At 40.9% G+C, this 24,222-nt stretch overlaps 2 protein-coding genes across 2 annotated transcripts; one reads left to right on the top strand and one right to left on the bottom strand.

Annotated features, from left to right (window-relative positions):
- Window positions 1–446: 446 nt before the first annotated feature.
- LOC145455912 (uncharacterized) lies at window positions 447–13,741 on the top strand. The gene is made up of 12 exons (XM_080333946.1): window positions 447–615; window positions 684–818; window positions 881–991; window positions 1,716–1,819; window positions 1,883–2,020; window positions 2,473–2,640; window positions 6,897–7,039; window positions 7,101–7,209; window positions 7,770–7,975; window positions 8,040–8,130; window positions 8,516–9,877; window positions 13,502–13,741. Exons 1-12 carry the CDS (start codon window positions 542–544, stop codon window positions 13,663–13,665), a joined length of 2,805 nt encoding a protein of 934 aa, XP_080190072.1. The 5' UTR covers window positions 447–541; the 3' UTR covers window positions 13,666–13,741.
- Window positions 13,454–22,556, bottom strand: LOC145456124 (uncharacterized). The gene is made up of 5 exons (XM_080334184.1): window positions 22,126–22,556; window positions 18,664–18,822; window positions 15,619–15,762; window positions 14,482–14,652; window positions 13,454–14,043 (listed from the first exon to the last, which is right to left on the bottom strand). The coding sequence occupies exons 1-5, from the start codon at window positions 22,502–22,504 to the stop codon at window positions 13,964–13,966; spliced, it is 933 nt and encodes a 310-aa protein (XP_080190310.1). The 5' UTR covers window positions 22,505–22,556; the 3' UTR covers window positions 13,454–13,963.
- Between the last annotated feature and the right edge of the window lie 1,666 nt (window positions 22,557–24,222).

A 24,222-nucleotide genomic window follows, 5' to 3' on the forward strand; every position in this document is an offset into this window, starting at 1 on the left:
GTTATACAGATGAGATGCGTTTCCCACTACATTTGCACGGCTGAGTTACGCAATTCATCAACATTCCTGACATCATCATCACCATGATAAAGTGCTTCTTATAAATATTACATTTTGTTTGCCAGCCGAATAGCCACTGTCAAAATCCACCAGCAACTGAATATTTCACAAGTATGTCCAGAATGGACGAACATGATGTGACTATTGTCACATTGGTAGTTGAAAAGTCTTATAAATTTGTCGGACAATCTAGCGGTGAATGATTTTTTGTCGTAGCCTTAATAAAGGCTATGGTTTTCACGTAGCAATGATTTTTATAACTGACTGATATTTCACGATTTTGCGACACCTAGCGATTTCCACAGCTACTTGCAGCAATTTTGGTCCATCTGGATTTGACAAGTGACAACTGAGAACTGACAACATTGATGGATAGTAAGCATAGGCTAGCTCCACACTGACACTGATGTTTCATATGTTATAGGTATATGGAATAACTGTAGTACTGTACTGTAGCTGTGAAGAAGACACATCGTCCTCGATGGCAACGAACAGCTTGGCTTCATCAAATCTAGACTTCTGCTGCTATCAACGGCACGTGTGTTCAAGGAGAAGGTACGATAAATGATTATTGAATGAGGATACACGATTACGCTCATAATTTGGATGTGTTTTCTTGATAGGTATTTGAACTACAAATATTGTGCACAACATATCTTAGAGGATGAAAAATCCCCTTTCACATCATGTGAATATTTGTCGAGAACCACAAAACGAAAATGCCCAAATCCTGCTCTTCGTCCAAGAAAGCAAAACAGGTTACTGATGTGGTTACCTTTTAAATCGTAGCACTATTTGAATGTTATCGTTGCTCTATCAGTTTGCCCATTTTTTGCTCTGAGCACCTTCATGAACTCATTGTAAAAGAGAAGCATCAGAAGCAGAAAAGGAAATTGCGAAGAAAACGAAAAATCCAGAAAGCATCTCTCATGTAAGAATTTAGCAATTGTTATACTATTCCAAAGAATTTCCGAAACAATTTTGGTGATGATTTGATCAACTAGTATCAGCGCAAACCCCCAAAATAACTTTAATTGGGTTTATCCACCTAAATTTACGAGGACCCGGACTGCATCCTTCTGATTTCAATGGGCATTAGGGGTAGGCTAATAATCTCTTAGCTCAGATGACCTGATCTGCCCGTAAAGTAGATAATGCATTAGAAAATCTAGATTTCATGAATCATATTGTAGTGTAGTTGGATCGGTTTCAAGTGATATATAGCCCTCTGTACTGTCCTCAAATTAATAATCTAACAACTTCATGGTACGCAAGACAAATTGAATAATATATGTTACATGAAGTTGCTCAGTGATCTTATACATGGTATATATATATATCACGGTTATTGATTTCTTGAGTTTTAATGAATTATATATCACAAAACATTGACCTACTAAGGAAACTTATATAAAATATGTAGCTGATTTACTGAAAAAAGGGATTGGAATCACTCACCAAACTGATTCTAGACTCGACCAACTTGAAAAACTCATTTCGTGAGATGTGAACTTGTCAACATTTCCATTTCTACTCGGGCGGCACAATTTTTTATTACATACCGCAGGCTGCAAACCCCGCTGACATATTTGATTCAAGAAGGCATTCAGTCTGATTCAGTTGAGTCAGTTCTTATTCAAAGTTCAAACTTTCAGTAAATCAGAATCCGCAAAAAGACAGAAGCTAGTGAATCAGCTTTATAAATACTCTGAAGAAACACCGAAGACTACTGATGGACAGATGAATCATGAAGACTCTGGTAGGACTTTGCATAACATCCACGAATAATTTGTTTTGCTAATTCTGTTTTGTGATGGCGCAGAATCTGATGTCGAAGACATTCAGCGTCCGATAAATGACGACTGGCCGCTTGAAAACCCCGCCTCTATCGGTACCGATGCAGATTGGGATGATTTTGATCCTGTCAACAATGAAGTCTACGAACCGCTGAGATATGCAGGTATGCTGCGGCTCGTATCTGCCCATGAGAATTGTCTATTAGTCAAACGCTACTTTTTTAAATATCTGCAAAAATGTGTCTCTTCCACTTGTAGGGTTCTGGTACTTGAAAAGTCATCAAAAGTTTTTCTTCTCTACATTCTTAAATCTAATTGCTGTGTCCAGCTGTAGTCAACTACATCAGCAATTGTATCTATTATGATTTTCCCTAATCCTGTCAGCCAGGAGTCTAGATACAAATTTTGCCTGGTCATTGTCCAACTTACAGCCTATGATGACCTTGAAAAAATAATGGTGTCTGTAATATCATGATTCTTGGAAAATACCTGTCTACTTCCTTGAATTTTCTGTCCTAAACCGACTCTTTGTGGTGATGCCACTACGATTATGCTTTAATCCCGATGTTCATATATTCATATTCTCCTCTTAACCTCGCGATTGTCATATTTACAGACGTCTTAACACCCGAGGAAGTGGTGGCTACTGCGCAGAGTAAACTAATTCGTCTTCAGTCGTTATATATTGAACAGTTCAAGCGACTGTTCCATCTGCTGGAGGAAAGGAGACGGCAGTATCTTCAAGATCTCAAAAGTGAGATCAAGGAAGAAAAGGCAAACTCGGGTAATCTACGCAAACTTTCTCAACATATTTCATCGTCAATTTAATTGCTGGCAGTTGTAACTTTACCAAGTGTAACTGTGGAACAAGTTACGATTTTCATCGTTTGTAAACAGAATTGGTCGAAGTCATCTCAACATAGCTACCCGTAAACCGGGGTAACTTTGGACACTAAGCAGTAAAAGATTTGAATGGTTATTGATGGAAACGGGTTGCCGCTGGATGTCCAATTCTTTTTCATGAGGCAACAATACCACAAGTAGTCTCAATAAAAGGTTGATTCATTTCACTACGGTACCTGATAAACTTGACCCAACATTGATAAATTAATGGCGGGGGTCAATTTCATGAAAATTGATAGCCATTAAACTTCTTACAACCCAACATACATATCATGTGATTCATAGATTCAAAACTTGGCAGCAGATACCTCTATGTAGTCTTGATCCATGGGAAAAATCTTGGTGGGCTCACCCTTAGATCAATACAAGAAAATGTGATGTCCAAAGTTACCCCGTCAAATTTTATGAGAACGGGGTAACTTTGGACAGTGAGAAATGTAATATTTAGAACTCTGGAAAGTGGCTGCTTCATCTGTGTCAAAGTGTACCGTCAACTATATTCCTTATGACCGGCCTGATGGCTTCTTGAAATGGAATGAGAAGGTTAATAAATTAAGAGTTTGCCAAAACATGAAAATATGGGTAGGCAATGAGCTGAGAGATTGTAATCGGGTGTAAGCTATTTCAAAGACTTACACATACTCCTAAAGATGCGCCTGCTGATTATGGGATATCGTAAATTACTACAAATATATCCATCAGAGGACATAGGAGAGGGAAAGTGTATCTTTTAAAGAACTGTAATAGATTTGAAATCAGCAATAAATCACGGTAACATGCTTAATGTTCGCTATCGATTGCTGGTACTGCCAGTGGGATACCCCTTATCGCCATACGTTGTTTATAAGTCCCAATTGGTGAAGGCATGAGGGAAAATTGAGATAAGGGATGAATAAGGGGGCATTAGCCTTCATAACCTACCTATTTTTTTTGGGGGGGGGGGGATTAGGTAAAAATCATACAATCAGACATGGGGTAATCGCGATTAGTAATCGTAATCGATTACGACGATTACAGCATTTTGAAGTAATCGTAATCGCAATCGATTACATTCGAAAAAAATCCGAAGTAGTCGTAATCGTAATCGACTACTTCCCATATTTAATCGATTTTTTTTTGTGAAAGAACGATTACTTTTTGTTTGTACAAGGACTATGACATAAACTGAATATTCGTGAACAAGAATGAGATAATATACCAGGTTAGCGGTAGCACAAACGTCTGTTTTCAAACGCCACTGACTCATTATTACGTCAGAAGTATTAGCTCCGCTCGTCATTGCGTAAGAAGTATCCACACATAGTAAACAGACATGCGATGGACATTAGTAGTGTGATTGTAAGAATAACCCCGTGGTGTATATCAGGTTATCAATACACTAGAGAAGCCCCTACCTCGCAGCAGGATATTGATCACCACTCTGCCTATAGTTTCAAATAGTAACTTATTTATTGATGTTTGGTGGTTGTGCTTAGTTAAACGCAGTTTACCGTTGCTGCTTGGCGAGCAGGAGGCATACGTACGCACGTGCACCTAACGAAGATTCGGAATTTTGTAGTCGTCGAATAAAACGTTGCAGTTTCCACAACGAAGCATTACAAATAAACACCTGCTGATATATATCATAACCGAGCCGTGCTTAGCCGTTTCTCGTAATGGCAGCTCGCTGTATATGTATTAAGTTGAAGGCAGAATTTTTATGTTCACTATATCTTATTCTCATATAACTACTTGAAACGGGCGTAAATCGTTATTTCACAGTTCATTACTCAGCATTTGGACCTGCCGCCATAATCATCCGCTTATATTGCTTGACATGTTAGCGGGGGTTTTAGCTAGAATCAGCAATTCAGCAACAACAGCAATTCGTCCCCCTGTCCATCCGTTGGTCGATTTTCAAAACAGAATTTCGTCAATAATATTGGTAATTGCATTATATTAATATTCATTTATAACCTTTCTCAGCCCGGAGTGTCAGATTTACCTGTAGAGCTGGGGCACGTAATTCATAATCATAGCATCTGGTATGTTGTTATAATTACTTTATTGTATGTTGCTAATTCGCGACCTCCAGTCTGTTGTATAATCAAAAGATATTGTACTCGCCCAAACGTAGCAGACTAAAAGAATATCTCGCGTGAGACGCACACAAAAATTGTCATGACTTTATTCCTTTGTGGGTGCGCCGGGTGGTATTTGCATTTTGGGCCCAGATTGGAAGGACAAGAGTTATTAGTCACGCCCACCCAGCGCGACTATTGCCAATGGACGAATACCCTAAGTTTCGGCCATGGTATTTCGTTGGTATCACATCCCGTGGAGTTGCGTGTTGGCCGAAACTGCATATGTCTTTTGGTGTGTTGTGGGATGGTGGCGCGGTAATAACCGGATCCGAAATGCCTGTCCCCATAAAATAGCCCATGCATGTTTTTCTTGAGAGAAAGAGGTATGCATTTCAAACCCAGCTATCTACTGGAGCAGGGGTCACCAACCGTTTTGAAACGAAAAGCTACTTATTGTGTAGTGTGTAGGCCTACTGATTATTGCGACGACCGATGGGTTACCACTTAGTCCCGCCGTTTATCCGGGTTCAGTTGGATTTCTTCACTTAGAGTAAGACAATCAGATCACTGGGCCGGGTTTCCGCCCCTTACCAAGAACAAAAAAGCTCACTCGCCGGGACTCACACCAGCTCCTCCGGGTTCAGTTGCGTTGCTGCAGTGCGCGCCGAAGCGCCAATCTCCGCGTCGACACTCGGGAATATTTTAACTATAGATTCCCGTTGAGCCGCCGCGTGGGCGAAGACAAGCAATGCCCCGAGTGACTGCGATCGTATGTTCCTTGGGGTCGGCCGACCCATGTTCAACTGCTGGTCATATGAAACCAGCTTCACCTTTCAAATCTCTTATTTGGATATTTGCTACAGCGACCGCGAGCGACTCATTTGGTCCGCGTTGGTGACCCCTGTACTAGAGACATTTGAATCGCAATGCTCGAAAAACATTTTCAAAAATTAATTAAATTCTTGAAAATACTCTATAATTTATGTTGGTTTACGAAAAACTTTTCAGTCCCCTTCGAGCACGCTCCACACCCTATTAAGGAATTTGGGATGCGGCAGGTAAAGACCTGGCAATAATGCAAATTGTTGGGTGCAATAAATCATCCACTATAAAGTTGGGCAATTGGTATATTATGACGTAATAAGCAAATGACGCATGATGTATGAAGAGAGTTGATATCTCATTAGGCCTTTTCATCGCAATCCTTGTATTGTCTACCAATATATCATTTAAGAAGCAAAACAAATGTAATCGTGAGTAATCGTGATTACTTTTCCAATGTAATCGTTATCGTAATCGACTACTTCCTGATTTTGCTGTAATCGTAATCGTAATCGCGTGATTCCGAAGTAATCGTAATCGCAATCGATTACATTCATGAAGTAATCACCCCATGTCTGCATACAATAGGGTAGACACATACTATTTTGTTTCAGTTTTAGCCACTGCTCTCATCAACTCTTACCAAAGAAGCCTCATTTACGAGGTTTCATAAACAATAGAGGGTAAAGACGTACAAAAAACTACATTGCCCAAAGCTATCCCACATGCAGGAGTAACTTTGGACACGGATAATTTACAAAAATAAGGTACTTATTTATGACCATGAAGATTTTGGATTAGGTAATTCTAATCTTTGCTCCATGACCCCTAAAAACACAAAACTTGCGCCCCCTACACCCTAGCATTTCCAAGATACAAAGAGGAATTGAAAATTGTCCAAAGTTACCCCGGTTTACTAGTACTCGGGTATAAGTAGCACCGTATACTCCTAACTCAATTACAAGCATGAGTGATTTCTAAACATGTCAAAACAACTTCATGCAGAAGTAGAAAATCAGAGGGCCTAGGAATGACATGCTTTTAGCGGTTGGCTGCTTTTTGAGCGGCAGATTTACTTGCAAGTGACAGTACAAACAGATGCTTTATGAAACAGTAAGTAGTTTGCCTTAAAAATCAGTCCAAGTATCGTTATCACTTACGTATGTAGTGTACGTACTACGAAAAGTCCAAGCACTTCGGTAATGACCGTCTCTTCTGGTAAAACACTCTTAACAGACACAAATGTGAACAGTCGCAGGTTTCGCGAAACACGATGCGGAATTTGAAGAAAAGGACGACGTCCACGCGCTTGCTATGTGCGGAAAAAGAACCGGCGTCAATGCGTTGTTGAGAAAAAGGCAATTGCAGAAAAGACAGCGATCTGCTCGCTCCACAGTGAGTGTTTGTCGCCGTTTGACCACGTGCCACGTTTGTTTCATGTATTACTATGTTGCAGCGGGACAGTTTTGCTTCAATGCCGTCGTCGCCGCAACGTTGCGCTCATGCGTCCAACCACACTCGGTGTAAAGCGTCTTGTCTGTCGTACACAAAGTATTGTCCGTCGCGTAAGCAGATTTAGCTGTTCCCAGTAGAGCTGGGCAAAATTGAGTTGCAACCGAATGACTAGATTCTGATTCATTAGGCGTCGAATTGGGAATTCGAGTATAACTCATAACGGTGTCAAAGTTGTAGAAAGTTACAAATTATGTACCATTTATGCTACCATGAAGAATATAGGCTATAGTCAGTCCTACATCGGATTCAAGATAATTTGGTATTTTTCCGACCATGCCTATTTCATTGCTGTCTGTGACAACGCTGTGGCTTGATGACGACTTCACAGATATGTGATTTCTACTATTTTCCGCAGCTTCGTACAACGGGTTTTGTATGATGCGATACGGCCAATCGAGGTTTCAAGGCTTCTCCAGTTAATAATACCATCGAAACTCAATTATAGTGGCAAGGAACGCAAAATGTAGAACTCGAAAGAATCTTCTCTCACTAATAGACTTGAAACCTTTGAATTAATACTGGATTCAGATTCCAGTACTTGAATCCCAGCGCTAGTCCGTAGCGATGCGAGTTATAACATGCCCTTGATTTACAGTTCCTTGATTTACAGACATATTGGAAGATCCTCATCAGCTCCTGTATAAGAAATGTCACAACACCCTATGTCCGTTGCCGGTGAACCATCTTCTCGCCAGACCATGTCCCAATGACGACGTTGACGGTCTGGAAACTGGCAATGTTTATTATTGTACCCTGCACGCTCCATTGCCGGAAATGACTTTCAATTTCCCGGATATCGTCACCACAGACGAGAAGGTATTGTAGTTGTGTTTATAGACCCTTTCCGACATGATTTTTGTCATATTATTATCTATCTCAGTTGATAGAAACTCGAATATCTCTAGAAGATGATACGGTCGTGGACACTCCAATGTTACCTGAAGATGATCCGATTGAACAGCTGTGTCGCTGTAAGTATATTACCCATTAACGTAACTTGTACAAACTACGAATATAGTTAGTTGACAGTCAACTTGATAGTGTGTTTTTTAATTACTTTTAGTTCGTTGTCTTACAAGTAGAAAATATGTGTCGCTGTTCGGCGGGAATCGTGATACTGGTCTTCTGTTGTGTGATGTTATTGCAGCTGCAGCCATTGCCTGCTCAAAGTCGTCACTACTTTATCAGTGACATAACAAGGGATTGGGTTTTGGCGGACGAAACCCCATTGTTACAAACTCAAAACACCGAATTTAATCTAGTTAGTTGTGTTTTGATTTCACATTGGGAAAATCCATTAGTTCCTCCGTGTCTGGTTGACGTACCACGTCTTGCTGATCGGAACCGTTTTTATAGATGCTGTCGAGCGCGAATCAAACACCGCTACCTTGGATAGTGAAAGTGCTAGCGCCATGGAGTCTGAGCCGTCTAGTGTCTTCAAAAAGTCTGAATCTGGAGTCGAGCAGTCTCAAAACGTTGACGATGCCGTGACGGACAGTGTTGATGTCGAATCCTTAGCATCGCGTCCTGGTGCTGACAAAATCTCTAATCACGTTTCTAATGCAAAAGATACCGATCCAGTGTCGGTAACAGTTGAAGACTATCCCGTGGGTGAACAGATGAGCTTACCAGCCAATGTACCTAGCAGGCTTGATGAGCAAAACCCGTCTCCAAAATCGGACGATGAAAATACAAATCCTAGTATGCAACTGCAAAATTTACCCGATAATGTGTCACCTGCTTCAGCTACACTCCCTAATGTTTTGCCAATGGATATTGGAGACTCTGTAAATTCCTGTGTTGGTAACGCGGGTGACTTGAATGCCACTGCTGAGAACGGTGACGTCCAGGAAATGGTCCCTCCAGCGAGGCTTCCCGATACCTCTGTCGGTTGTGAGAATGACAAAGTCTTGTCGAATGACGAGTCGAAGATATCTGTTGATGACGAACATACTGTCGGTGAACAGGAAATGTTACGTCAAAAAAATCTTGCGATCTCTGCCAACGATGATGCTATCTTACTGCATAAAGAAGACACTGCATCATTTGACGATACTGAACACAGTATGGCTAATGATGTTCCAGGAATGGAAGTAGATGAACCGGAAACAATGTCACCTCGTGTACACAGTTTACACACTGATACTGAGTGTCAATCTGTCAAGCAAGATGTGACTAATGTTAAAGAAGAAGAATCGTGTGACGCTGTACTGGCGATTGGGAATCCCATCGGTGATCTTGGTTCTCAAAAAACACAGTCAAGCATGGTAGATTCTACGGAAGTTGCTGAGGCAGACAGGACATGTATCGCCTGTGATCAGTCAAAGTCAGCAGATGGAGTTGACTCTGATACAGTCTTCCGAAACCTTCAATCTGTCATGGTCGATAAAAGTGAAGAGCCTGTGACTGTTGCTGACGATTCTACGCATCTAACTGACAAATCTAAAACTCTCGAAAGTAGTTCCTCTTCCACATCTACTCGTGTTTTCGACAGAGACTATAGTAAACTGAAGTCTCCACTGGCTGCAAGCCCTGATAATGACACAACTCCTGCCAGAGTGGAGGAACTTCCCAGCGATGCAAAGGGAAAGTCTTTAGCCTGTACGGAGCCTTTCTCAGAGCTTTCGACAGTCGAGTGTCAGGATTCCAAATGTGGTGTGCCGGAAGGTAACGAAGAAGCGCTGTCACTACATAGCGACGAAGAGGAAATCTCGAAAGGTTCGGTATTATCTTGTAAAAAGGTGGCGACGTCATGAAATTTTTCTAGGTAGCCTAGCTAACATAGTTTGTGTAACGAGTACGTACAAAAAACCGTATGCCGATTTTAAGTATTGAGGCATTCGGTGTGTGGCACTGGTTTGCTCATACCTTGTTTGTGTGCCGTGAAGTTATGGCTGTATTTTATTGCAATATCGAGTAGATCCTATGATGGCAGCAGAGAGTAATGAAATAATGCTGTGAGTGTGACTTTAGTGTTGCCGGTACCCGGTATGAATGTTTTTATATAGGTAGTGACGTCACAAAATGTCAATTGTGACGCATGTGAGCCAGGCAAGTTACTACCCCCAAATAGAAAATCTGGAAGGGCATCTGTGGATGTCGCCACTGATGGGAAGCGCCGTGGCATGTTTGGTCTACTCTGCTGACTCCTTATGACTAGATGACCTTGCTATAAAGGCAGTATCGCATTTCCGTCGTCAAAGCATCTCGATGGTGCAGGCGAAAAAAAATACCCCCATTATAGTTTTTGGTTATCACCTGCGGTTTAAATCGACTCGGCTGACCGGTTACTAATATGGTCTGCGAATCGTTGCGGAGCAGGTATTGATGCAGTTCTGCAGACTAGTAGTAGTTAGTAGCAACGCAATGTGAGTTTGTTTGCGTGTGATCTCTCGAAGCATTGTGTTTTCTTCCGTCGTCCAAAGAATCACTAACAAAAACTGTCAATATAGCGTAATGGTGGAGCGTCTGGCTTCTTGATCGATACGTCGTTGGTTCAATCCCCGGCAGGTCCACACCAAAGACCTAATTTGTAACACTGATATCCACGGCATCCTAGTTTGGCGCTCAGCATTGCAGTGTGGTGCAAGACTTAGAAAGCCTTACAAAGCTATATCTGCACCTTGTCCGGCGGCATATGAACATCATGCACTTAAATCGTGTCGATGTAGGCCTACGTCACGAGTCGGTGTATAATGTATAAGCTGCGAAAATATCAAGGACAATATTCAACGTCCTATTGGTCTGCGCAAAACGATCAACTCGTCAGTTAGCCGCCGAGAGACTGCCAGATAACGTCGGCGATTTTCTTCTGTTATGGTTATGGCTAGGGCCATTTAAAGTCATTAAGGCCATATTTTTTTCTATGCATCAGTAAGTCGTGAAATCAATTTTAACGCAAAAACCGCATCCCTATGAGGTATATTAAGAAAGTTATAAAGTCATATTTCGTCAACCCGCATCAGCGTATGTGGAGCGCTTATTTTCCTTACTCAAGTCATTTTTACGTCCGAATTGTAACTACAAAGACTATAACATTCCACACGACATGAAACTGTACTACAACAGTGGTTTAAAATAAAAAAAATTGATGTTTAGTACTTCTATGTTGCGTATGTTTTACTCTTTAGTTCCGTGAGTGACGTTGTTCGCTTGTAAAAATACACCAATTTCATATAAAGTCATATTTTCCAAAAATTAAAGTCATATTATTGATTTTTGAAGGTCATATAAAAATGGCCCTAGTTATGGCTCATAATCATTACCGTTGTAATCAGTTTTGGCCTAGCCTGACGATTAGTGAACTACCAGGAAATTCCCCGCTATTCCAGAGCAGACTAGAATTAAAACTACCAAATTCGCAAAAACCTGGAAATTGAATTGAATTCCTAATTGGCAATGCATAAAATGAAGTTCAATGCATACTAAATCAAGCTCTTTCTTATCAGCACGAAAATGGCAAATGTCTCTTCATCAAACTTGGCTCGTTTTGCACTACGACTATATACAGTATACACTCTATCTCCTGTATCATTTTCATGAAAGCCAGAAATTATATTAGAATTAAGTTATCGAATAGAAACATTTCTCTATGATTTGTCATATCAAACAACTAGAATTTTGTGGTTGTCCAAGTGTGTCGGCGAGCCAATACTGTGTTGAAGGTCTTCCTTCGTGCTAACGAGATTTGTTTGCAGAGCTAGTCGGTCTTATGGCGGTCCGCGTCTGTAGTGTGGAAGCGACGTGACGCAATCGAAATGTCACGACTCGACTGAGCAAATGCAAGCCCATTACCGCTTCGATACGGTACATGACTGGATTCATGTCAAATGCTGACTGACCGCGCTATTTTAGGCTAACGATTCTAGTTCTGGGACGATTTCCTTCATTCCAATAGAAATAGTATTTTCGTGTTACTATGGCGGTGCATTGGCTGCCGATGTCAGCTAGCTGTTTCGGCGACTTCGTAATTAATGCTAGCGTCACTGAACTCGCCAATGGAATTAAGGCTGGCCCGTGGCGGTTATGGTTAGCTAGCTAGCATATCATTGAAACTATCTGTTGGATCACAGCATCATACTGCTTATCAATCGCCGCCAAACTGGCCGTTTGTAGTTGTTACTAGGTTACTATCAGAGATGCAACTGGGATACATCGGAAAACTCGTATGTGGACACTAAATAAACTCAGTACTCAGATCCTATATTTCCCTCGAATTCCTATGAGGAAGCTGAGAAAATGGAAACTGGCTGTCATTAATTACAGTCATATTGACATAGAACCAAGTTTTAGCCCTTGATATTCAAACTATAACAGTTCATACTGTACATTTTGCTCGGTTAACAATGTAAATATAAAAAAGATATGGTGTTTCAATTTTGACTCATTGCTAAGAAAATAATTGGTGCGCGTTACTCCGAAAGCTCGTGGACGGTAAATAAACTGTGAAAGCAACCAAGATCTTATTTCCTTTATTGATACTAGCAGTCGAGTCTTGAATCGGCGTAAATTGTAAGAAAACGGTTCCGAATTCTAAATAGTTGCCCTATGAACATGAGTCATGACTTTCTGCGGGCTGGAAGTTGGCATACAATAAAGCTCCATCACTTCACGGCCTTTCATTTTAGTAGTGAGATCGTTTCTCAAGACTCTGCCGTTACAATAGAACAAAATTCCTTGACAATGTAGCAATCAAGCAGGCAACTGAAGCTCGTACATTTTTCGACATTATGGTCTTACTAATCTAATATAATTGATTTTCGAACATAAAATTAACCTGACGAACATGTTGAAAAAACCCAGATTTCAAGCACAAAACCCAGAAACCCAGGTGATGCTCGAAATACCCACATCTGGTGGAAAAACCCAGCAGTGGCATGCCTGGTTTACTTGGCAATATCGAGTGGTAGGCTACAAGCTTTTTTTTAATCATCGGTCATTATGACGTGGTAGTAGTGTTATTCTTTGCGGTATTCATAGTGTTTTTCCACTACTTGTGCGTATAATGGTCATATACAATGGGCTGGGCCGATATTCCTCATGATTCCGTATCTGCCTACTAGTAGCACGGCCCACTTCCAGGCTTTTCAAGACGCTGCTTAGGAGTATTAGGACATGGAAAGTCCAAATATGTACCTTTTAAGCGACTAAGGGAAAAATAATGCCAGTTAACCGTTACGTAAAGATAATTTGGTATTTTCTGACCTGCTAAACGCGTAACCTGGCAAAACCTGCACGTTCTCTCACAAGCTGCGTGAAAATGATAATCTGATCGACAAAACTTGAATTGTATCGTTCAAATTTCGGCGGTTCCCGTCATTCATGTATTTTATGAAATTGCAGGTAACACTGGCGGCACGCCTGATAATGAGTCTGGTTTCGTGTCGCAAACCGGCGAGAGGAAGCCTTCGAGCGTCGAGGAGGAAATGGCGGTCGTGTCGCTCTTGCGACTCTGCACGGGACACCACAGCGACGAGGCCACGTCCAGCTCCACTGATCAGGATTGAGAATTCGACTGTTCGAATTTTGTGAGAATTCGACTGTTCGAATTTTGTGAAATAAATATTGTGGTTTATTTCGAAATCCGCTGCATTAATGAGCGGTGTGGGGCTATAGGTGAATATGTTTTTTTAGAGTCAGTTGGTAAAATTTTGAGCAGAGCAATAGATGTTGCAGTCAGGTCAGCGTTCGCTGCTTGGGGTTCTCTTCTCTCCCGCTGCTGGATTGAATTTCAGCGACTTGCTCATTGTTATAATCGGTGCAGCGCTGTCGTAGATTTGCGCGTGTTGTTACTGGAGCTGTTGGTCATCGTAACTTGGCCTTGTCATTGTACGAAGATTGCGAGCTCTGCATGGCTCTCTCGGTTTGTGCCTTTGTATCACAGTCTGAAATGGCAAAAATGACTTGAAAATAGGCCTACATTTGAAATACCAAGTTCTTTTTCTCGGACACTAATATTTAGGATTAGCCGTATAGCGCTAAGTTTGGTTTTCGACTCTTCATTCAAATTGTATATGTAGAGTGCTGTGAACGCACCTAATGTCAGGTTTGAGTTTCATCAAACTGGTCAGAGGTCATCACTAGATTGTACGGAAGGAATACATTTCATGACAGCATTGAAGCATCAAGTCTGGTGAAAACGGATATCAGACATTGACAATTGATATATAGGCCTACTATACAGAGCGAAAGTTTCTGTTCCGAGTTTGGCTGCATCGTGCTGTTAATCGAGCCTTGAAAGAAAGAATGTCTTCCTCTGGTATCGGTCCACAGACATTGAATCATATGCTACGTTGTGCATAAAAGTGATGCGTTATACTTACAAGTTTTGTAGACTTCCAGCGTCCTTTGTTTGCTGTGAACACCCAATGCGTTCAATAGGCCGGAAACGAAGAATCTCCTTCGCAGTTTCACCGATGCTGGTACCGTGGTTTCGGTGCATTCTGGCCATTTGAGGGTCGCGTAAATCGTATATTTAAACGGAAGTGAACAACCTGAAAAGGACAAGCGTAAGGTAACTATACTTACAATGCATACACTTTTTATACAATTATACAGACACCGATTGGATGTCTCACAATCGCTCTTTCAATTAAGTCAGGTCAATGGTCAATTGGTCGTCGGTAGGGCTGGGTAAAATGATTCGAGTACTCGAATCTGAATCGAGTAGTAATTTTAATGATTCGAGTCGAGTAGCAAAAGACGATGTTTTCGAGTACTGAAATTATACGGTCCTCGCAACTGAAAGTTAATTTACTGACAAGAATTATAGTTTTGATACTATTTTCCACCGAGGAAGCCGTGAAACCTTGATTGGCCGTGTTTGAGCGTACCAGGCACAGTTTAAAGCTACGAACGTTACTGGAAATAACACATTTCCGAAGTCATTATCATCCAACAAAATTGTTAAGAAGTGCAATGAAATCGGTATGGTCGAAAAAATACCAAAGTATCTTTAATGTGATGGATAACAGGCATTACGTTCTTTGTGGTGGCATAAAAGGTTCATATTTGAACTTCGACATAGTACATCCTGTTGTGACGTCATAATGAGTGATACTCGATTACTCGACTCGACTCGAAGCATATTACGTGATTCAGAATCGAATCACTCAGGTACTCGATTTTGCCCAGCCCTAGTCGTCGGCAAAAGAGTTTTGTAGCCTCGCAATAGCCAAACGCTAAGCCTTGTGGAAATGCGAATATTGTGGTTTTCGACAGAAGTAGCCACTGAAGATACGATGTTCATAACGCAGCATACCTATTTGTATAGCGGCGGCCAAGCACTGAATTAACATAGTGAACTCAACAGTACCGCATTGTCATAACGTATATTACAGGCGCAAAGTAGCTATCTCAAGTGGTGTTATTGGGTAGTGAATGACAGAAACATTGATCCCTGAGAATTTTAGGAAAATTATTGCAAATATGTAATGCAAAATAAAAATCGTCTATCATACTTTCCACCATTATAGGTAGAATCCGCTTCTTCCACCCCACAGGATCCATATGATGGGCTAGCAGAGCTTCGTAACTTTGCCAAGATGACACCAAATAGTCTTTACTGAAGCAAAGGATGGTAACGCGGGATTCCTGAACAGCAGCTGTAATAAAATAAATCGGGACATTAATATTCGTATCTTATTCAAGTCTCAGTCGGTAATAAAATAACGCCCAAATAACATGTGAAGAAGTGTGACTAATGATCTGATGCAGTGCTTTTCAACCTGTGTGACGGTTCGCACTGGTGCGAATGAAAAAAATTGCAGTGCGAATGACGGAGGTGGTGCGAATAGTGCGAATGAAAAATCCGGATGAGTGCGAATGAAAATCATGAATAATTGTTCATTTATCTGACGTAGAATAATTCAAATAAACCTAATAGGAAATTCGAGGGCAGTGTAACTGTGGTAGTTGAAATGCAATTGTAAAAAATTGTTAAACTTGACGCACCACTTATTATAGCTCTCACAAGCCGTAGTGAATTAATGTTTTCGCATTATAATTATTACGTAATCAAAAGTCTGGTGTGGAAGCTGGTGTGGTTGAAGACACACAGTATATTAGCGTGTCTGAGCCTGCGACATGCTGGAAAAATGACGTCAAATTGATTTTCTGCTTTCTTTCGCTAAACAATCATCATATTTTCGTAATAACTGTTCGATTAGCGCGAGGTAGGAGGTAAATACCATGATTACAGACTCATATTTGCAAATAACTGTAACGCAAATTTTACCCCTATCAATGGTTATTAAGTATGGACCGCATGAGTATAATTTTGGATCGACACGATGCGAGAGCTATCTGTTAATATGTATGTAATATTTGTTGAATTGCAAAAAATCCTGCGATAGTATTTACATATCCAAGGTCCCTGTATTGGGGACTGTAGTTAATAAGCGAAACACGCAGAAAATATGGCTTGATCATGAGAATCAGCCGACCTTTGGTTTTGATTCATAAGATTTGTCCGAATGTTTTTTTTTTCTGGGAAACATGGACGAAGACTGTTGGGATGAAGTAGTGTAGGGGTGTGCAACGAGTGAGTTCAGGCCTATGAGACTCATTCATTTCGAGGCAAACCCCTTCTGCGTTTTGGCTAACATACTGCTTATAAAATGCGCTGCCGCTGATAAAATACGGCGACAAAAACATCAGCAGCGACAAAACCTTGGCCAAAAATGACCATCGCTGGATGGCCAACCCTTCCTATATGGATATGCTACGTTGTCGGTACGGAATAGTCTCGTTCTTGCAATCTGAGTGGACAGTAGTACAAATGCGACACGCAGAGGAATTTTCTTCACCCTAATTTGAAATCAAGTGCGTCAGACATATTTTATAGAGCTGTGTTGGGTAGAGTTGTGGTGTGCACGTTCTGTATGTCATACATGTCCGGAAAATCGTAGCATACTATTGTAATACTAAAAACGAATTCCTTCTTTTTATGGGTGAGGCTTGCGTCGCGAGATGCCACAAAAATTCAGAATTAAACTGCTATGAATTTTCAAGTTAGATTGAGCTAAAGGGCCGAACAAACAGTACCGTGACTTTATTGTCTCTTCTCATATACTCGCGAGACAGAAAATGGGAAATCGAAACAAAAAACAGAATTCAAGTTGGAGCAACTTATCATAAGGTAGCTAGCTCTCATGTGCGTACTCTGCTTGGTGATATTGGACCTTATTTTCCAAGACAACAGGCACAAGCCACAACACAAGCATGTGGATTTTTCACCCTTTCGACAAACTGGATCCTCCGGGACCTTTGTGTCATCTCTCTGCCATAAAGCGTTTTTCACTTGCGGAAAATACGCTGTATTTTGGATATGAGTACAGAATAGAGGTCGACCGATATTGATTTTTACAGGCCGATACCGATACTGATATTTCGACGCTCACAAGGCCGATAACCGATATCATAGGCCGATATTAATATGGAAGGAGCAGAGAACTATTTCGCCAAAAATATTATATATTAGGCAAGGTGGCACTTGTTCATGCCACAGAAAGGTGAACAACAAACGAGAAAACTGAAATCGAAAAGACTTATTGCTTAATTGTGAACATTCGCTGAAATTTGGGATAACCCGAAAATCAAAACATGATACAGAATTGCAGATCAGTTCAGAAAAGGTAGATTGTAGTTAGATATAAAATATCGGTCGCGATATCGGCCTATAGATTGGCCGATACCGATATTCGAGAAAGTTTCAAATATCGGCGCCAATAATCGGCCAAGCCGATAATCGGTCGACCTCTAGTACAGAACAGTTCTTGAGACCTGGCCAGCCAAGCACTATGGTATGCGTTATTGTACAAAATCCAACAACTTGTTTGGGCGAGAAGCGTTTTAGTGAAATAGTTGAAATCAAAATGAGGGAAAAGAGTTGACTTTTGATGAGACACTTCATGGCCTAAAAACTATAATAGCCAATTTGTTGCACATCTGAACAGAATATTCTTATGTATCTTCCTCTTCTTTTTGTATAGCAATTTTCGGTTGGTTTGTGCGAATGAAAAAGCTCATAAAGGTTGAAAAGCACTGATCTGATGGAAGGCGTTTTTAATGTATTCTTCCGATATATTTCACAGAATCCCAATTTCCAATGCTCAAACTATATAAAGCAAATAATATAAGCTGTAAAAAAGCCGATGTTTTCATGGTGTAGCCTAATTTTTCTAATGATATCCCTCATTATCTGATTAATCGGGACATGTGCATTGTGCAATGTGCATTGATTGCAAATTTCCCCGCATGTTGAGCGTAAATTCCATCAACGGGACGCTCATCTATAACAGTGCGGTGAATGAGGTAATATATAGCATAATGAGGGGTGTCCCCAACACAAAATAGGCCTACACGCGTAATATCACCATTGCTACTAAATATAAGCAATAGTACTTTGAGGTTCACTTTGGCTATAGAAGGTTAATGTATAAATTTACAACAGCTTACTCTATTCCCTTTCTTACTAATTGCTACACGCGCGCTCATATCAATACCTGCGATATTCTTTACAGTTGAAACTCCAGGTAAGCTGTCCCGTTCGTGGATGTAGCATTTTAAATCTAATTCATTTTCTAAGATCGGAATCAGGAGATTCTCCACCCATTTCGACTGGCTTTTGTGGTAAGAGATGTTGACGTCATAGCGGTAAGGCCCTGTGAAAATTTCCCAGGTTTATTCACTGTTACACTCGGATGATGTCAGCATAAGTCGGACACATAAAATCATTCCGAATATCTAGGCGGACTTGAAACGCCCTCGTGAAATTTGTTTATTATCTTAACAACTATCTAACTGATCGTCAGAGTTGTTGATTAGGATACAGGGTAGAAAACAGGAAGAGTTAGGCCTACTTACTTCCCTCAGTCACGAGAAAGGATGTTATTGTCATATAACGTGTGTGGGTTGCTGATGTCACCAGCTACGTGCATTCGGCACATTCACATCAGTCGCTATTAGGTGATTGCACTAATAACTGAGTAAATAATATTTAGTCATGCAATGATAGGTTATAGTCATGCAATCTAACGTGAATTTCTGAAGATGTCCTTATTGAACCTAGGATGGGGGCTTTTGAAAGTTTCAGTCACGTCTTATCGATCAACATGTTGTAACGTAAAGATACATGAGTCAACATTGAGAAGACAATTGAAACGTTGCAAGTCAACAGGTGACGTTTGTGACGACCAACAACGAGTTATTACATACGAGATTTGCATCAGGTTAGGCCTATCAGCTTATACGGGCTTTATACGTATCGGCTATCACCGGAGTACAAGAATGGTAGGACTATATACTTCAGTGCTTCCCAAACTTTTTTAGACAACGCTTCCTAGGGCGCAAATCAGTTATCAACGCCCCCCTAACCCCCTCCTACTCTCGACAAAAAGTTGACAGGCGAATATACGTTATGTATGCGATGTCAGAGTCACATTTTGTACGAATTCTAGGACAGACACAAACAGTGAAGACAATCGTACACGGCAATTCATCGTACTTCGTTGTGGTGCGATATGTGCTTAAAATGTCGTCGTTCTTGTACAATATACATTAGGGCTCTTCAAAAATGACTTTTTTCTCAAGTCGCACTGGCTACTTGATAGAGTTGTTAGGTTGCCTAATTTAAGCCTACACACCAAATTTGGTTCAATTCCAACCAGTGGAAGCGGAGTTATCGCCATCGAAAAATTTGGATTTGAATAAAATAGTATTTACGGTTGGTACCACCATAATAAATAATTAAAGAATTGGTCACCGTAAATTAGGCTTACCATATTTTGGAAATGTAAAAAGAGGACACTTTTTCAGAAATTTCAGACATGCAAAACTGGAGAAGAATTCTCAAAAACCGGTAAATTTTTCCCACTTCGTGATCGGTTGACTAAAAAAAAAAAGGTGATCACTTTCGCTCACAGCTCAAAATAACGTTTTTCTCTCCACATTGCCAGGTGGATGACTAAAAAAAAAAAGGTCTTCTTTTCGCTCAGAGCTAAAATCACCGCTTTTCCCTCCGAAATACCCGCCGAAGCGTCACTTCTCGGCTAATTTGCGGCATATCGCTCACAATTTGATCTAAATCTGACCTAAATTTTCAAAAAAGAGGACAAAATCTCAAAAAAGAGGACAAAAGGGCGTCCTCCGAGGAAACTTTCAAAAAAGTCAAAAAAGAGGACAAATCCTCTTGAAAGAGGACTTTAAGCCTACCGTAAATACTATTTTATTCATAATCAAAATTTTTCGACGGCGATAACTCCGCTTCCACTCGTTGGAATTGAACCAAATTTGGTGAACATCGTTTCTATAAATAACCTAACACTTTCATGGGGCGAACAGAAAATTTTCAAATTTATTGTTATTTATTTTTATATAATAAATAGAAACTTTCTTCTCCTGTAGCAATGCGGCTATTGGTTGGAATTGAACCAAATATGGTGTGTAGGCTTAAATTAGGTAACCTAACAATTTCATCAAGTAGCCAGTGCGATTTGAGAAAAAAAGTCATTTTTGCAGAGCCCTAATGTACATGCGTTTGAATGTGTGCTGATCACTTGCGCTCGATAAGTGTCACTGAAGAATTGGTATATTCGTTGTTTGATTGATTGTTTGGTTAATTAGAATACTCAATGTTGCATATAACATTGTACATTGAACAACTGCGGAGAGCGTTACTAGCGATTTTCGGTGATCGTGCCTCATACGACCGCGAACATCGTGACTACGTATTCATTAATCTGACGATGGTGCACGGATACAGCTATCAATTTTCGGATTTTCTCAAACGGTTTCTCGTAGTCCATAGCGCCAACGTTTACTCTCAGCGCCACCCTTTCCCAATCGCTCAACTTGGACGTAGTGACCCCTTCGAGGTAGAAAACGCTCTCAGGGGGCGCTGGTGCCCAATTTGGGATCCACTGGTATATTCACACACGACACCTATTCTATGCATGCGTAACCTCGCGATTCCTCGTTCCAAGTCACTTTCGGCGTACTGTAATACTATAGTGTTCGTGTACGACTGTGTGCCCTACCGTGTGCGCAACAATACGCATGCGGCATTCGCTACCATTTCCATATAGGACCTACAAAGTATGCGGTATAGGCTACATATTTCAAACTCCGATGAAGGAATTGATATTACGGCTTAATTTATTCGAATGGTCGTTACAATACTGTTGGCTTTATTTGATGTTTAGGGGTAGGCTATATAATTCACGTGTTACGACCTATCATGGGGAATTGTAAATTAGAAAATTCACAACACGTGGTGCCTCGAATAAACGTCCGAAATCGCCCACGCTTTATGTCTGCAAACAGTGCACAGGCGCACCTGCGAGTTCAGTAGCCGGTGCACCTTCACTAGGATATTCCGGAAGAAGGACAGTCTCGTGCACTCGAGCGCCCCGGAACGTACTACAAATGCCTTATTTGACACATATGAGACATATCAAGAGCACGTGCAAAAGTCCTTAACCATCTGCGTGCTACAGCAATTTTTTGCACTGTTTGAACAGGGATATGTCAATGGAAGTGATACTGTTACCACTTGTCAGCGTGTGGGCCTACGTTTCGAGGACATCAATGCAATTCACGAGCCTCCGTGAGTTTTTTCCGGGCTATTATCATCACTATTTCACTATTACTGAGCGAGTGTGCAAGTGTGCGTTGATCATCTCCTTCCAATAATGAAGACGGTTTAGTTATTTGGGACATCCCTGCTTCATTGCAACACACATTCATCGAACGCCCCATTCTCGATCGCTCTATCACCAGATTTCTTTTTTGAAATGCAATTTATAGATATTATAGTTATACAAAGCCATACGCGCTTCATAATTTATGTTGAATGATTTGATAAGGGAAAGGATTTGTATAACAAACACAACCATAACGACATTGCTGTGCATTTCTGTAATTTTTAGGCAACCATCACCAGCTGCGAAATCGATAGGTTTACTAACCTTCATCGTCCGCGGTATCATCATCAAAAGCGCTTTGAAAGAGGGACAATTGCGAACCCATGACTGTACCACACCCACCAACACCACTGCGTTTTGAAGTACTTTCAGGATCAGACATGGACCGTCCCAATAAAAACCTCTTCAACGCGCTTGCCATTCGGCGAGCTGATGTCTCTTCCACGTCATCGTGCTTCTTGTATCGAAATGTTCTTACGGATTTCTGGTTCTGGGCTCTTTTTACATTTTGTGAGGCGTCCGAGCTGGAGGATTTCGTGAAGCTGTGGTGAGTTGCCGAAAGGATGCCTTTATCCGCTCCCCTTTTTGTATCTTGAGCCCAGGGAGCTCGGTGAATTCCTAGCCTATTCTCCATCGATGGCATGGTTATATTGCATTCCACTGTAACCGCGTCGTGCAACTAAGCCTGTCGATATTCACTTTCGCTTATATATGGCTTCCTATCTTAGATTTCCGTCCAGTTGACGTCACTATCGAAAACACATTGTTCTCTAAACTTACACTGATCACGTGTATCGGTGAGTCAGGCCATGGACTGGCTTGGCGTGTTGTGCTGGGTTAACAATGTAAGATGCATGAGGAATGAGAAGCCTACAGTCTGGGCTTGAATATAATCATTAATCAACCTATGTGTGAAAGACTAATTGGCATTCTGCAGATGCTATACATTGCGACATTGCTGTGTATTTCTGTATATATTTAGGCGACCATCACCAGCTGCGAAATCGATAGGTTTACTAACCTATCATCATCAAAAGCGCTTTGAAAGAGGGATAATTGCGAGCCCATGACTGTACCAGTACCACACCCACCAACACCACTGTAGTGGTAGCTCTATGACGCCACTAGGGTGTGACGACATCGCATGTGCTTCGGTGCTTGGTCGTCACTGAATACATGGCTGCTTGCGAACCAGTGTTGCCAGGTTATTTTACAACAACAAGCAAAAAAAAAAAAAAAAATCTGAAAAACAAGCCCAAAACAAGCGAATTTTTGGCCGAGACAAGCCCAAAAACAAGCAACAATTTTCATAATGCAAAACATTGTATTTACAATACAATTCACTCAGATACAGGCCTAACATGTGAAACGATGTCATTTTCCTGTCCATCATCCACAGTGTCCTGATACATGCTTTCATTAAACCGCCCAGCATGCATTTCGTAGGTTTGAAGTAGGTACAGCAAACATTTTGTCGTCTCATGCCATATCGTACATGCAATATTCCAGCAAGTGTTTTGTTGGTCATGCGATTTCGGAGCTTTGATTTCATGAAGTTGACTTGGGAGAAAGCTCGCTCAACATCTGCATTGCTCAAAGGCAATGATAAGATTGCCAAAGCAAATAATGACAGCTCTTCAAAAGCACGCTCACCACTTGCATCTTTGTACTGATAAGCTTTTTGCCATAGCTGTTCTGCTGTAGTATCACCATCAATATTCCACTGTATCAAATTCATCATTCTGTATTGGGTGTCTAGCAGCCCTAGATCACCCTTGTACAGCTTAACAAGTGCCAAGCTAGAAACGGGTTGCTTTACTTGGGACAACACAGCAACAGGGCTGAAAGATGACAGTGATCTCCAAAGTCGTATATTTTCAGGCATCCTGATAAGTATTTGTTTCGCACCCTCAACCAAAAATCCCAAGCAACGATTTTTTACCTCCTGAATTACTGTGTCATTCAGCATTAAGTCTTGAATAGAGGAGGTGAACAATGCACCAAAATCAACTGCTGCCAATGGTAGGAAAAGTGATGTATCATTTAGATTCAAGGAAACAATGCCCTCATCAGATGGTGGTATGTACGAGGGTATCACAAACCTTGACACCAACGAGCGAAAGAATAGTAACAGATCATCCGGTATTTTTAGATGATCTCCAGATTCGGACTGAAAAAGCTTGTTGATTTTGTTGAATTGTTGCCAGATTGGTGTCAAAAACTGCAAATACAACTTGTTAACAGGCCATGGCCATGGCTCAAGGGTAGAGCTGTCACACACACACTACGACTGGAAAGTGGAAAAACATTTAAAAATATCATAATAATTTTAATAATTATTTAAATAAAACAAGCCCAAAA

Source organism: Botryllus schlosseri, chromosome 2 (assembly GCF_051294905.1).
Source record: "Botryllus schlosseri isolate E-star chromosome 2, Bs_hap1, whole genome shotgun sequence".
In the NCBI taxonomy this organism is placed as follows: domain Eukaryota; kingdom Metazoa; phylum Chordata; class Ascidiacea; order Stolidobranchia; family Styelidae; genus Botryllus; species Botryllus schlosseri.